We start from the raw sequence: 15,837 nt of genomic DNA on the forward strand, positions 1-15,837 counted from the left end.
CATACATGCAATGGTAGTCCTAGAAGAAAGGAGAGTAAATGAGCAGCCATTAAGAACACAAAATGGCTGAAATTTCACAAATTTGATGAAACATTAATCCATACATCCAAAAAGTTCAATGAACTCAAGTAGGATAAGAGCAGAAATCCATGGTTAATTGTATTATAGTAAGACTGTTGACAGCTCAAGACAAAAGGAAAATCTTTAAGGTAATAGGAATAAAATAAGTTATCACATACAATAAGGTTAACAGCTGACTCCTCATCAGAAACTATGAAGGCCAAAAGATAGAAGGATGGCATGTTCAATGTGCCAAGAGCAAGACACTAACCACTAAGACTCTTTCACCCAGCAAAACTATCTTTCAAAAAGGTAAAGGAAATAAAGACATCCCTTAGTAAACAAATCTCAAAGAACTCATTGCTAGCAAACCCACCTTATCAGACTTGTTTTAGGGTCTAGAATATTCAAGCCTTCTGTATTTCTACTATCTTTCTACTTACTCTTTAAATTATTAAAGAGTAAAGGAAATTGTTATTAAATTATTAAGGAAACAATTTCAAAATTGCCCATTTGTTATGCCTTCAATCTGGAACGTTCCCCAAAGTCTCACCTGTTGAAGGCTTGGTCCCCAGTGCAGCAAATGTCAGGAAGAAGACATTTGGGAAACAATTGGATCATAAGGGCCCTGACCTCACTAGTGAAATAATGCATTGATAGCTGTTTTAGTTAGCTTTGGCATTGTTGTAACCAAAATACCTGACAAAAACAATTTAGAGGAGGGAAAGTTTATTTTGGCTTCTGGTTTCAGAGGTTCAGTGCATGGCTAGCAGACTCCACAGCAATGGCCCTGAGGTGAGCGGCAGATGATGAAGGAAGAGCATATTCAGAGCAAAACAGCTCAGGACGTCACAACCAGGAAGCAGAGAAAGAGCTCCACTCACCAAAAGCACTCCTCCCATGAGCTACTTCCTTCAGCTACACCCTACCTGCCAACAGTTACACCCAATTAACGCACATCAGTCCACCAATGAGGTTGCAGTTCTCATTATCTACTCATTTCACCTCTGAGCATTGTCGGGTTCTCTCATACATAAGCCTTTGAGGGACACTTCATATTTAACCCATTAGAATAGCTGAATGGACAATGGTATGTGGGGGGGTGGAAATTACAGGAAGTGGGGCATGACTAGAGGAGTAGGTCCCTGGGAGGTCCCTGTTCTGAAAGGGTTTTTCTTGTCCCTAGCTCTGGTCCCCCTTTCTGCTTCCTGGCTGCCATGAACTGAGAAGTTTTCCTCCTCCACCATTCTTCTGCCATAACGTTCTGCCTCATCTCAGGACCAAAGCGATGGAACCAGTTAGCTGATCATGGACTGAAACCACTGAAACCAGGAACCCAAGTAAACCCTTCCTCCATAAGTTATTCATTTCAGGTATTTGGTTACAGAAAGAAAAAAGTTAACTATCACACCATTTACTATTGTCAATATTTCTCTTTCTTTCTTTTTTTTTTTTTTTTTGTTCTGTCAGTTTTTGCCTTACATATTTTAAAACTTTGTTATTTAATAGGCACAAACTTTGGGGTGTTGTATCCTCTTGATGAATCTACCTGTTTGTCATTAGGACGTGTCCTTTGTCTCTGACTACTGTTTGTCTGGAAGTTACTTTGTCTTAAATTAAAATAGTCACTCCAGTTTTCTTAATGTTTCCATGGTATATCTTTCCCCATCTTTTTAATTTCAATTTATCTGTCCATGTCTGTAAATTTAAAGCATGTTCATACTTATTTTTCATTGAGTCTGGCAATTTCTACCATGTTATAAATCTAATTATAAATGATTGGGTTTAAGTCTACCATCTTGCTATTTACTATTTGCTTATCTAGTCTTTGTTCCTATCTTCCTACTTTCTTTCTGTCTGAAGATTTTTAGTGCTCAATTTTGTCCTCTACTAGCTTATTCACTATACCTCACTTTATTTTTTATCCATTGTCTTAGGGCTTATAATCTGCACCTTGAACTTGCCACAATCTAAACTAATAATTGTGCCACTTCACATCTAACATAAGACACTGGAAAATGTATATTTCCAATTTACATCTCCTGCACCTTTGCTATAATTATCATATACCTTAGTTCTAATATTTTAAGAGACAAAAAAATAAAAAACATTTTGAATTTATCCTTATGCTTCCCATGATGCTATTCTCTATTTCTTCCTTAAGTCAGGAATCATTTTCATTTAGCCCAAAAAGTGCTCTTTGATATGTTCTTAAAATATTTTTTTAGTTGTTGATGGACATTTATTTATTTACTTATGGTGCTGAGAATCGAACCCAGTGCCTCACAGATGCTAGGCAAGCACTCTACCACTGAGCCACACCCCCAGCTCTCTTTGGATATTTTTATAGAGCAGGTTTCTGGTGGTAAAATTTTTTTCACTCAACAAAAATTTCTGTCCTGATTTTGGTTTCATTGATGAATAATATTTTCACTAGATAAAGGATTCCAAGTTGAGAGCATTTTATGTTCAGTACTTCAAAGATGTCATTCTAATACCTTTGAATTATAAATCAGTGGTCACTTTTATCTATGACCCCTACATTACTTAATAATGTCTTTTCGTGTTCCTTATACTTCTCATTATTACTTTTAGCATTTTGATTATGACACGTCTTAGAGTGATTTTCTTATCTCTTTGTGAGATTGTTTGAGCTTCTGACATCTACAGTAGCGTTTTTAGTGTTCCTCATATTTAGACAAACTTTGACCATTAAATCTTGTATCCTTCACCTCCCACCTCCACCATTCTGAGACAGCACTTTTCACTTTTTTCAACATTATGTGAATGTCTTCCTTTACATATTTGTGCATATTTATAACTGTTTTAAAGTCCTAACCTGCTCATTCCAATATCTGTTTTTTCTGGGTCCTTTTTTATTGACCAAATTTTTATCTGAGGTTGGTTCACATCTTCCTGCTTCTTCACAGGTCTGGGAATTTAATATTGGAGCTGGACTTGGGTAATGTCATATTATGAAATGTCTGAATTTTCCTGTCTTCCGTTAATGCCTGTTGAATTTTGTTCTGGCAGGCAGTTAATTTGTGGATCAACCTGAACCTTTCAGAAAACTCATATTTTAGGATTAGTTTAGCCCTTCTTCTAAGAGACAAACTGTCCAGAGTTTCTACTAAGGGCCTCAAGGTACTCAATGAAGTTTCCCCAGTTTGGCTGGTCAAACATATCAAACTCAAACATCTCTCAACCCTGCAAAAACTCCACTGACTGTGTGGAGACTCCTTAGAAAACTTGGAATGGAACCACCATTTGACCCAGCTATCCCACTCCTTGGCCTATACCCAAAGGACCTAAAATCAGCATATTACAGAGATACAGCCACATCAATGTTCATAGCTGCTCAGTTCACAATAGCCAGATTGTGGAACCAACCTAGATGTCCTTCAATTGATGAATGGATAAAGAAACTGTTGGTATATATATACAATGGAATATTACTCAGCCATAAAGAATGATAAAATTATGGCATTTGCAGGCAAATGGATGAAATTGGAGAATATCATGCTAAGTGAGATAAGCCAATCTCAAAAATCCAAAGGACGAATGATATCGCTAATAAGTGGATGATGACACATAATGGGGGGTGGGAAGGGTTAGTGTTAGGGTTAGAGTTAGGGTTAGGGAGGAGGGCAAGAATGGAGGAAGGAAGGACTGTATAGAGGGAAAAGAGGGGTGGGAGGGGTGGGAGGGAAGGGAAAAATAACAGAATGAATCAAACAACATTACCCTATGTAAATTTATGATTACACAAATGGTATGCCTTTACACCATGTACAAACAGAGAAACAACATGTATCCCATTTGTTTACAATTAAAAAAATAAGCATTTTGGGCAAAGGGGGAAATAATTATTGATAATAATATTATTATTAATAATTATTGATAATAATATTATTATTAATCATTATTGATAATAATAAAATCATTATTGAGAATAAAAAAAAAAACTCCACTGACTGTGTGGATTACAGCCCTCGAGTAACTCTTGCTGTGGTTATTATTTTTTACCCAATGCTTGAAATCAAGCTCTATACACATCCACCTTAGGTTTCAAAGACTTTCATATCTTCATTTAGATTAAACAGATAACCTATGTGTAGATTTCTACAGATCTTTTTTCTGCATAGTGCCCTCTTCTCTGAAAATTCCAGCCAACTAGGCCCTTGCAATTTTTCAGTACAGCAGGACTTCTCTGATCTCCTTGGGAATATCCTCCTGGGGCCTGCGGTCTGGAAATTGCCTCCAAGAAGAAAGAGGAGGCGATTACTGTGTTCACCTCATTTGTCTCCTTTTCTATATGTCACACTCCTAAACTGTCTTTTCTAGTGTTTGAAAATGTTGTTTCTGTCCAGTTTTGTCCAGGTTTACAGGGACAATAGCATGTCAATGCCCACATTATCATCACCAGAAGCAGATGCACCTGAATATTTATAGGTATACTGAAATGTGAGGACCTGGCAGTGTTTTACATACTTCCCTTTGATAAGAATCACTGTAGTACATGCTTTTTGTTTTTTAAATAACATGGAGGCATTTTCAAGCCTCCATTCTTGGAGTTTTTAATTCAGTGGGTTCAAGGTGAGGTCAAATTCTTACCATCAGAGTAGTCTGGAGGGTACATCAAAGAACAAAGGCACCAAGACTAGCCCTCCTTTTTTGTTTTCTGGTGCCAGATTAAAATGATAGGCCTTCTTTGACCAGTATTCATTAAGTCTTGTCTTTTATTCTCTGTTAACATATCCATTTAAGATTCCCATAGCACTAATACAAATATATAATGACTTAATTTGTTTTATTTTTAAATTTCTTTCCCAACCACTAGATTGATGATGGAATTTATCTTGTCCCTTATTAAGCACCTATGATGTATCAAAATGACTAGTTCAAAGTAAGAGATTACTATTATGGAATAGATAAATGACTAAACTTAAATTCTGTGAGATTATTTATGTACACACACACATACACATTCAAAATAAAGAAGGTCAACTCTTCGTATGATATGAAAGGTACCTCTTCAATGTGTAGCATATTTGATTTAAGCTCAATAAAATACACAAATGTAACCAATTCTAGAGTCCGATAAAATTCTGATGAAATATTCGTGAAAGCTGGAACCATTCACCTTACAGACATTTTCTAATGTATACTTTTGCAATGTGTAAAAATTTCACATCACTCTTCTGATGTGTAAGCTAGAAGCATTATTTTATAGCTACTTTTGACATAAAATATGATGTTCAATTGGGCATATCTTGGTAAGTTTATATAATCATGTAACCACTAAGTCAAAATACAGAACAGTTTCCTCACCCTAAAATGTTTTTTAAATCACCATCACACATAGGTAATACTAACAACAAGAAATCTATAGTAAGAGACAATAACTTATCATAAAAATATTTTAATGAGTACAATAAAAACCTATTACTTTATTAAATAGCAAGACTTCTCTGGTCATCCCCACATCTCTTCCCCTTGAAGTAACACCATACACTTGCACTTCTATTCAGAGAAGTAGATTCTTTTGCAGTTCTGGAGTACTGCTAGGGTAGAAAGGCACATAAGAGTTTATATTATACATACATATACATATATATGTACATATATGTAAATATGTATTATATTCTAGGATAAAGAGTATAAAGAAGCACATTTAGACCTTTTCCTCATATTTTGCTTTAGACGAAACCTAAAATGAAATGACTCTAGTTAATTGGCTGTCTATTCTGTTGCAAGCACAGCAAATAATAGCCTTTTATATGAGAACAGGGAATGGCCGTTCCAGCCCTAAAAACATGAAAAGAATCCCACTGTCAGTCTGCTCCCGGACTGCAATTGTGAACTGCCAAAGGCAGGAAGGAACAATGGTGTGCAATCAGAGGAAGCAAAAGCCTAGCTTCCCACTCCTGCCTGCTTCCCCTGACCCTGCACACATTCGCAAATGGTGATGGCTTTCTGTCCCTTCTGTGTACATAACATTCAAGAGTTAACAGCTGAACAAACAGAAACCACTCACTCGTTCTAATTCATCTTTCTGTCATCTTATGTTTCCTTTCCTCAGGACAATCCTTCTATTACATTATGGATGTAAGCATAAAAAACAGAATAATCAATAACACGTGACCTATGAAAGTAGTATTTATGTCTGTGAAAACCACTTCGGTATCCTAAAATGTGTGGTTGAGAGGTTTTCTGATTATTTACTGAACTTTTGTGCTTTCAGATACCACCTATAATTGCCAGTCTTTGATCTTCTGAAAGGGATATAATTTCAAAGAGAAAAATTGCTATAATTGAGAAGCAATGAGAGAAAGTAATGTCACTATTAAGAATGAACAAATCAGGACCAATTCAGAGGAATAATAGAATGCATTCTGTATCACCACCGTGAAAGGAGCAATTAGAGCTAAGATTGGATTATGAGGGAAAGGGTCTTTTAACAGAAAGATGTCCCAACTCTGAATTCTGGTGGAAGACAACCTAGCCAAATAGCTCCTGAGAGAGAAGTCTGGATTTCCTTATGTAGTTAAAATGTGGTTGTTCAGTTAACCAGGAAGGGAATAATGACAGTTAAACCTCTTCTTCCCTTTGTGTTCATCAGTAGCAAAGGATTAATATCAGAGTAACTTAACTCAATTTGGGTGCTTTTTGGTCTCCTGGTTCAGACACCTACTCTAATCTTCACCTTCCCAACCCCTTTCTTGATCTGGATCCCCAGGAGTAGATACTGGGAAGTAAAGGAAGTACCAGTCAGAAGTGGTACATACATTTTACTAAACAGGCCAGTCAATAGGGTGGCAACAGGCAGAAAGGAATGTAAGAGATCTCAAAATGAGCTCTAAATAAGCTAAAAAGCTCTCTAAAATGAGCTCTTACTCTATGCTTCCATCATTAGAAAAATCTCAAATATTATGCAACAATAAAAATCCCCACAGATGCTCTGTAAAAAAGCAAATGAGAAAACACAGCAAAAAAAAATCTTTCTGGGCTGGGGTTGTGGCTCAGTGGTAGAACACTTGCCTAAAGCTTGTGCGAGGCATTGGGTTTGACTCTCTGTGCCACAAATAAATACATGAATAAAATAAAGGTCTATCATCATCTAAAAAAATCTTTAAAAAAACCTTTCTACCCCTTCTCTTACTAGGTAGTTTCATTCAAATGTGTGGATGGAGGGCCAGCAATTTACACTCCTTTACTAAACCTGGATAATATTTAGTCTAAAAATGAACATACAGAGAATTAAGAAGGGGATAATTCCTAAACCGAATTTTGTATGCTAGTCATGCTTGAATATTTATAGGATAACAAAATGAAGGAAAAAGGAAAGAGAAAAATTGTATCCAAAAGTTTTAAAAAATCATTTTGGAAATCACAACTAAAAATAGACTGTCCAGAAAAGTCTGGGACAACATTATTCCTAGGATTTCATTTCTGGTTTGAAATATAAGTGAAATGATTTTTCTTGGTGAAAAGTCACTGTGCAGGAGTTTGCGTAGGCTAGTACAGCCTTCTGCACATGCCAGGTTTATAACAAGGGATGTCACTCACTGCTCTGATATACCCCCTCTACTGGTTTCCATACGCAGATTCACATTTGAAGTCTAGTGTTGTTAGCATGACCCTCTGGCTAACACCAACCCCTCTTTGACCACTTTTTGGATATACTCATGCAAAATAATTTATTTGGGCTTTATTATGATAAGAGGTATAATTAGCAGTCATTTTGTAGCACAAACCATTGATGCCACAAGCCAGTTTTCTGAAAGTGCCTCTAACACAGCACCTGCACCATTCATGTTTATAAATCAGGTAATTGTACATCTAGCCACTTATGTGTATATGTAATTACTCTAATTTACATATGCAGATTAATGGTCTTATTTACAGTTTGCCAACTTCTTGCTTTCTTCATGCCCTCCCACCCATTTCCTAAGTTCAGCTAGATCAGATTTCTGAAATATCATCTTATTAAACTACATCTATCATTTTTTCTTGAGCCATGTAAGGATATTTCCATCTGATAATAAAATGTAAGGACAAAGTTCCAAGACTTTATGTTAAGTCTCCACTGATTCACTGTATCAGGATGCCACTTTTCTTGTACAAAATGTTCTAAAACCTTTTTAATCAATCGTTTCTGCTCTCTCAAAACAATATTCAACTATGATTAGGAGTCCCAACTCTCACCTAATTCCAAATGCTAATACTGAGAAATGCCGATGTAACTAAACAGGAATTTGATTGACTAAAAGACAACGACTGATCTCATTCAATATTTTTAAGCTCTGGGCAAAGATTCATACCTATTTCCTTGCCCAATTAGGCCTATATTAGCCCGAGTACCTGAATCTCTATTTAAATGCTAATCTGTTCATTAGTCTACATGGAAAAAAATTAAAAATGCATTATTAAAAATGCTTTGAAAGGATACACAAAATTTTATTCAAGACTACATTAAGGATTTACATCTTAAATGTGCATTACATCTCAAATACACAAACACAAACAAGAAATAAAATCTTTAAAATTCTCCACTAATGTAAGGCAAAGTGGTTTAAGTTCATAATTTATGTTCTATTACCTGAATAAATAAATTTAAATGAGTAAGTTTAGCTTTGTTTCACATGTGATTTCACTTAAAATATGCTACCTTAAACTATAGAAATATAAAATAATTTTGAAATCATAAATAGTCAAATTTTAAAGGGCACCAATGGTATTTAAGATTTTTAAAATTTGTAAAATAATATAATACATAGATTCAGATGGTGATGAGGCTATTGAAAATATTATATTACATTTTGGAAGTCTTATTCAATGTCAACCCCATTGACAGTAAGTTTACTTTCCCATAAATGCAAATACTGTAGTATAAGCCATTAGCATTCAATAAAGACAGAAAAAGAAAATTTCAGTTATTTTTGACAAATGAAGCCTCACTTAACACTAACTTTCTCTTAGGCCCTACCATTTGACACAGAGACTCGTTCATATGTTATCTGAACAAAATGTAGATGAATCAATGTATATTGTAATAAAATCTCTTTTCGCTTGTTTTTCTGCAGGAAAATAAGATTGATTTCTTCACCTTTTTATCATGGACTTATTTCCTTTTAATCTTTAGTAATCTCTGTAGACATTTAATTTCCTGATGTGTAACTTAAGATGATAAGTCCAGACCTGGGAACAGCATTCAACTAGGGACATGAGCAGTCAGGAACACAAGAAGTATTTGAAGCATTTGATGGTGTCAGTGTTATGTGTACATGAAGTCACTCCAAGACCACACCTCGAATTCTCACCCACATTAGTGATGCTGAAACACTTACCTCAAGAACCAGCCATAGCTTATCTCCATTTATTTTATCCTTCTTAAAATAAATCCCATAGAATTTGACCACATTAGGATGGTCAGAAAGTGATTTTAAAATGTTATATTCTGCTTCAATCTCTTCATCAATATCCTAGTTTCAAAAAGGATAAGAAGAGAACTGTGAGAAAAACATGAATAATGTCAAAGAAACACATTAAACTACCAGATACAGAATTTAATTTTGTTAATGCAAAATCATAATAGTTTATACTGTGCTTAGTAGTGTATGTTGAAATTTCTCTTACATTAAGAGGAAAGATTGTGACTTTCATGCTAATCAAATGCATCTCAAATTATATTAATTTAATTAATTTTAAAAGGATTAAATAAAAGCCTACTTTTAAATGCAGTAGAAGGACTAGTCCAGGTGGTTGTGGTTTCATTTAATCAGTAACTAGGTTACCATGACAAAACCATTACTTTGAAATAAAAACTTTTAGGAACAGAAAGTGGGCTTATTTTGTTACTTTGCAATGTGGGATATTTAGGATATTTAGAAGATAATTACATGTATAACTCATTAAAACAAATTTAAAAAATTTTAAAAAACATGAGCTTTTTTAAAAAATATTTTAGTTGTAGATGGACACAATACCTTTATTTTATCTATTTATTTTCATGTGGTGCTGAGGATTGAACCCAGTGCCTAACACATTCTAGGCAAGCACTCTACCACTGAGCTACAATCCCAGTCCCCTCCAAAAATGAGGTATTTAAGACCAATCATACAAGCAATAAATTCTTATGTTTCCAAAATAGTGAAATAGAGTTAAATTATAAAAGATGGAACATAATTGTGAGTTAACTAAAGGTTCATTTGCCAGAAGTAGAACAGTTTGTTTTTTTTTTTTTTTTTTTTTTTTTGGCATGGGGATTAAACCTAGGGATGCTTAACCACTGAGCCACATCCCCAACACTTTTTTGTATTTATTTAGAGGCAAAGTCTCACTAAGTTGCTGAGGTTGGCTTTGTACTCTTGATCCTCCTGCCTCACTCAGCCTCCCAAGACACTGGGATTATAGGTTTGCACCAACCCACCAGGTTCAGTTTGTTATCTTAATGCAACACAACCAATCACATATTCAAGAAGCAACCCTCAGAGTAATAAATAGGAATAAACCTCACTAATATTGCTCTTCCAGTGACATTTAACATCTATGTTGTTTTACTACAGAATCAGGGAATCGTAGAAGTAGAAAGAAATTTACGCTGAGGTGTAATTAAGGAAGAAAGTCAAGTTCAGAGATGTCAGTCAGCCAGTTATTGTAAAGTCCAGATCTGGACTCTAAGCCCACTAACTTCCAGTTCTGCTCATTCAATTGTTTTCTTGCAGAGAAAATTACTAATTAAATATATCTAGTAGTAATACTCCCTTATTTTAAAGAAATCCAACTTTTATACAATATATGAATGCATTTAAATGTATTTAAGATGATGACCTTTCAGCTACAAATCTTTTTATTTGACTTGTGACATGATGGATGAAGAGTAAATAATTCTTAGGAAAACATATAGGTACTGTGACAAGAATAAAAGAAGCAAAAGAAGGTTGTGGCTCAGTGGTAGAGCACTTGCCTAGCACGTGTAAAGCACTGGGTTCCACCACATAAAAATAAATAAATAAAATAAAGGATATTGTGTCCATCTACAACTAAAAAAATTTTAGAAAAGCAACAAAAGAACAATGTAGTTAACATTTAATGTATAATAATGTTGTTAGTTAACATTTCATTAAAATTGTAAAAAGATGATTTAAAAGGTATGTAAGTATACAGGAATAAATTATGATCACAAAGTTTGCATGTATTATAAACCACTGATTCTTCCTAATCAAAAAGGAAAGAGAGAAACAAATTAATTATGGGGCCAGACATCTTGCTGCCAGAATCCAATCCCTAACAGCACAGGCCAGAGAAAATAAAGAGGTAAAGTCACTTTGATGAAACAGAACTTGTGCCTCTCTTTATTCTTTAATGGCAAAAATGACCAACAGAGAAATATGAAGATAGTTCATTTAAGCCTGAGCATAGTGCTTCCCACATTTTTCTTCTGGTGTCAATTTATTACTTTAAAATAATAAACCTTCTTTTTCCTTTCCTCAGATTAAAATAATATGGAAGCGTCAAGTTATAATGGATTTAGCAGGAAAAAAAACTATCAAAACAACAACAACAATAAAAATAACGAAAACAAAACCCTAGAACAAACAAAGGACCAGAGACCTTTTGCAGTGTTATAGGTTTGTTAGTGGACGAGCTGTGACAAGGACCCAGGACTCCATTCTTCTCACACACTTTTTTCTCATTTCTATCAGGCCTTGCTCCCACAATGTGTGCAAGTCTCCTAACTGGAGAAACTGTTCTCAAGAAAAGTTTGGGAAGCATGTGATTACTGAGCTCCTTGTGGCTCACCTGTGCCATGGGACAACTAGGTAACTCTGGGCAGCCTAAAGATACTCCAAAACCTCCAGCTCTCATTTCCAGAAAACAGAACCTCTACAATCTCCTCACACTATTCACAACAGGGAAAAGACTTGGTACTTTTCCCTTATCACAGCTGTTATGCCCCCAAAACAACAAGGGGATTTCGTTGATGGATTTTACAGCACAGACTGGCAGGGCTAAACAGGAAATTCAATTCCTCAGAATCAGAAACCTCACCCTGATTATAGACCAACACCATTTCTACTCTTGAAATATTTAAGCAAATCTGAAAATTTATTTCCCTTCTCTGAAAGATATTTAATTTCTTTTTAAATTCTCTTCAGTTTGGCTTGGAAGAAATTCTGTCTGAAGCCTAATTGAATGCAGGAAGAAAAGAAGCTCTGGTTAAAAGATGTTTTGGGGTTACTTTTAGACACAACTTTTTATAAGATTTTGAAATCCAAAAACAATATTAAACTAACTGCTGAGCTGTTGAGAGTGGCATTTACTTGCTTATGCAATTGTTCTTTATCAAGTACTTATTGTGCCTTATATAGGTGAAGCACATAAATCAGGAAAATCAAACAAGTAAGCTTTCACATACTTTTTCAAATTGTAACCTGTTTTAGGATGACATTGTGATGAATAGCTACTTGTAGACTTTTCAAATGTTTAAAACAGATAAGACTAAAGTTGATTAGGGGGAAAAACCCAAATTTACTTACATGAATTGGATCCAGAATTTTGACTGCTGCTTTTTGGCCATTTTTCTTATTCAATACTTTAAAAACTTTCCCATAAGTTCCTTTGCCAATAGTTTCAGTGATTTCCCATGTATCAGAAGGATCAGGAAAGTTATCAAAGATGATTGTTTTTCCAATTAATGGAAACATCTCAAAGGTTTAAACCACTGGAGAGAAAAAGTACAGTTTCATTTGTATTTGGATATATTAAATGGCACATAAGCTCTTGGGAAATTATCTAATAATCTACTGATGTGATAGAAAATATACAAGAGTAACCAAATGTTCTTCACAAAGAAAAATTTAATTTCTTCTTTGAAAACAGATTAATATGAGCTTAATAATGCTTTGCAAGCAGAGCTTTATTTCTATATTTAATATGGGCTCATATTAACTGCTATTAAAACTTTTCAGATTAAAGAGACACATTTATATCATTTTGGTTTACTTATTTATATTCAGATATTATAATGAATCAAAGAACTTCAGAAATAACTTTACAGATGATAAAATTCAATTTCCTCATTTACGCAAATTCTTTTTAATTTTTTAATGTTTTTTTTGAATTTGTTCTTTTCAGTTATACATGACAGTAGAATGTATTTTGGCAAATTATACATACATAGAGTATAACTTACTCTATTTAGAATCCCATTCTTGTGGTTGTACATGATGCGGAGTTACCCAAGTCATGTATTCGAATATAACAATAGGAAAGTTATGTTTGATTAATTCTACTATCTTCCTATTCCCCTCCCCCCATTCCCTTCATTCCCCTTTTCTAATTCATTGGGAAAATCCTATACATTATAAGTGATAACATTTTATGTCACTTTTCTATGTAATACCTAATAATGGGTTCTCTCATTGCTTTTAGGATGAAAGTTTATTAATATAACCTATCAGGTCCTTTAAAATATGGTCACTGCTTAATTTTTCAGCCTCATCTCTTGATTCCTTATCTCTCACACATTATGATCCAGCTATTCTGGATCCATCAGGTCATTTCATTCTTGCCTGAGGGTCTTAATATACACAAACCCCTCCCACCTCTGCCTGTGGCTTCTTTGCTAAATTCTAATACCTACTTAACTTAAACGTCTCAGTTTAGATATCATTTCCTTCAAACGCAACCTCTTTCCATCCACTTGAGCTTCATGCCCTACCTTTGCATTCCAATAGCACTCTGTACTGCTGACATCATTACCATATGCCTAGCACCTGGCAGAGTGCTAAAATGATTATTAATTAATTAACTAATTAAGTAAAATAACATGGTCAGTGAGGTCACTTATTAACATCATTGTCAATAATATCAACATCTGATATCCTTACTGTATTTGTACATCATGAATATAAATATAGTACACTTTAATGTACAAAAATACAAATGTGCCATTTATGATAACAGATATTATTGGTATAAATGATATCTGATACTATCACTGTATGTCTAGCACCTGGTACAGTGTTGAAATAATTAATTAGTCAATGAATTAAAGAAATATGATCAATGAGGTTAAGTGATTACATAAAAGAGATTTTACAGATAACCTAAGATCAGATCCCAGCTTTCTTTTTTTTTGGGGGGGGTGGGTGCTGGGGATCAAACCCAGGGCCTTGTGCTTACAAGGCAAGCACTCTACCAACTGAGCTATTTCCCCAGCCCCCAGATCCCAAGTTTCTTGACTAAGTAAAGTTCTTAGCCTTCCCCATTCTTCCTATATTACACTCAACTACTTCTATAAAACTACAGGAAAAGGGGAAATTAAAGAAAAAGGAAAGTGCTCTTAGCATTTTTGGTAACCCTTACATTTTCTCAATCACCTATACAAAAGCATACATCCTCTTTCAAGGTTATAAATTTGATCACAGTAGTCTGTATTAATTTGCATGTAGATTGGAACATCTGTTGGTAGACATGTATCAATATAATATTAAGCCATGATATTCACTTGTGTGATGACTTCATCCACGTCACCACTCCACTGAATCCCCCTTCCTTCAGCCTTGTTGATCCTCTTAAGTCTTCACTCCCTCATTTTCTCCTCTCCCAGAAGAGAGCCTATGGCTTATATTATTGGAAATGCCCTCAACACTCTCTTTCTTTCTCTACCACAATCTCCCAGGGGGGGAAAAAGTATGGCATGGGGAGAGAAGATGATTGCAGAGCAAATCTAGGCCACAACTCTCTACTCCTCCACAGCCCAGACCAAAAACAGCAGAAAAAGAAGAGCAGCCCAGAGATGGAGGTGACAGGTAACACTCTAAATACTGGGCTGTTTGAGACTTGGAGGGATTTGGAATTTGATTACCAAAGTGGAGAATAAGACAGAACTCCTTGACTCTGAATGCTGACCAGGGTAGGCTCAGGGAGAAAGATAACAAAGAAAGAAAGAGGGAGGGGGAAAGTCCATAAGCTTACTTCCTTAACAGCAGTTGGGAGAAAAGCAGACCAGATTAAAACAGGACAGAAGCAGCAAAGACAGCGAAGGAGATCGTGTAGTGTAGCTCAAATCATGGGCTGGAAGCCATGCCCAGCAGGGCAGCCATTTTGTAGAGGTCACTGTTAGCCAGCATCCCTAACTGTACTTAATCAATACAGCTTCTCCCCACCTTTAGATAGTAACAAATACCTGTGAAATGTGTTATCTTAATAATCTGTCTAGAAGGAACCTGTTGAGGAATCACAGCTAGCTGAAAGTCACCGAAACCCTCTCCCCTCACCGTGGACAGGGAAATGGGGAGGATCTTTCCCAATATCTAATCACTCCTGGAAGTGCTAACCCCAACCCAGTGCTCCCCAACAACCTCCCCAGCATCAAAGATGAAGATGGGCCAACTGATACCCTACGCATATCACTGGGACCAGTAAAACCCAGCAGACAGGGAGGAGGTTTGTGTGCCACAGACTGCCTACAGAGAACCTGCACCTACAGACCCCACAGCTGCAGAGAGCCACCAAGTGCAATGCTCCAAAGAAGCCCCAGCAGAGGAGATCTGGCACCCAGCAGTTCACAACTACCAGTCATCAGTCATAGGAACTCAGAAAAGGGTGGGCTAACTGACACTCTACTCCATTCATGAAATGGTACCCAGGTGATCTACATCTGCATGAGTGGAGGCTTCTATGCCACAGGCCACCCATAGAGAGCCTGCATTCACAGGTCCTACAGTTACAGACAGCCACCAAGCTCTGTGCTGCTATATAAAGAAG

At 35.7% G+C, this 15,837-nt stretch overlaps 1 protein-coding gene across 1 annotated transcript in view; it reads right to left on the reverse strand.

Moving 5' to 3' along the window:
- The window catches only part of Myo3a (myosin IIIA), a 240,776-nt gene that overhangs the window by 201,588 nt on the left and 23,351 nt on the right, over positions 1-15,837 (reverse strand). Inside the window, exons 3-4 of the mRNA XM_047521156.1 lie at positions 12,603-12,787; positions 9,411-9,545 (exon numbers count right to left, since the gene is read on the reverse strand). Coding sequence (XP_047377112.1) covers positions 9,411-9,545; positions 12,603-12,770 — 303 coding nt within the window. The 5' untranslated portion in view covers positions 12,771-12,787. The remainder of the gene's footprint in view (positions 1-9,410; positions 9,546-12,602; positions 12,788-15,837) is intronic.

Source organism: Sciurus carolinensis, chromosome 12 (assembly GCF_902686445.1).
Source record: "Sciurus carolinensis chromosome 12, mSciCar1.2, whole genome shotgun sequence".
Classification (NCBI taxonomy): domain Eukaryota; kingdom Metazoa; phylum Chordata; class Mammalia; order Rodentia; family Sciuridae; genus Sciurus; species Sciurus carolinensis.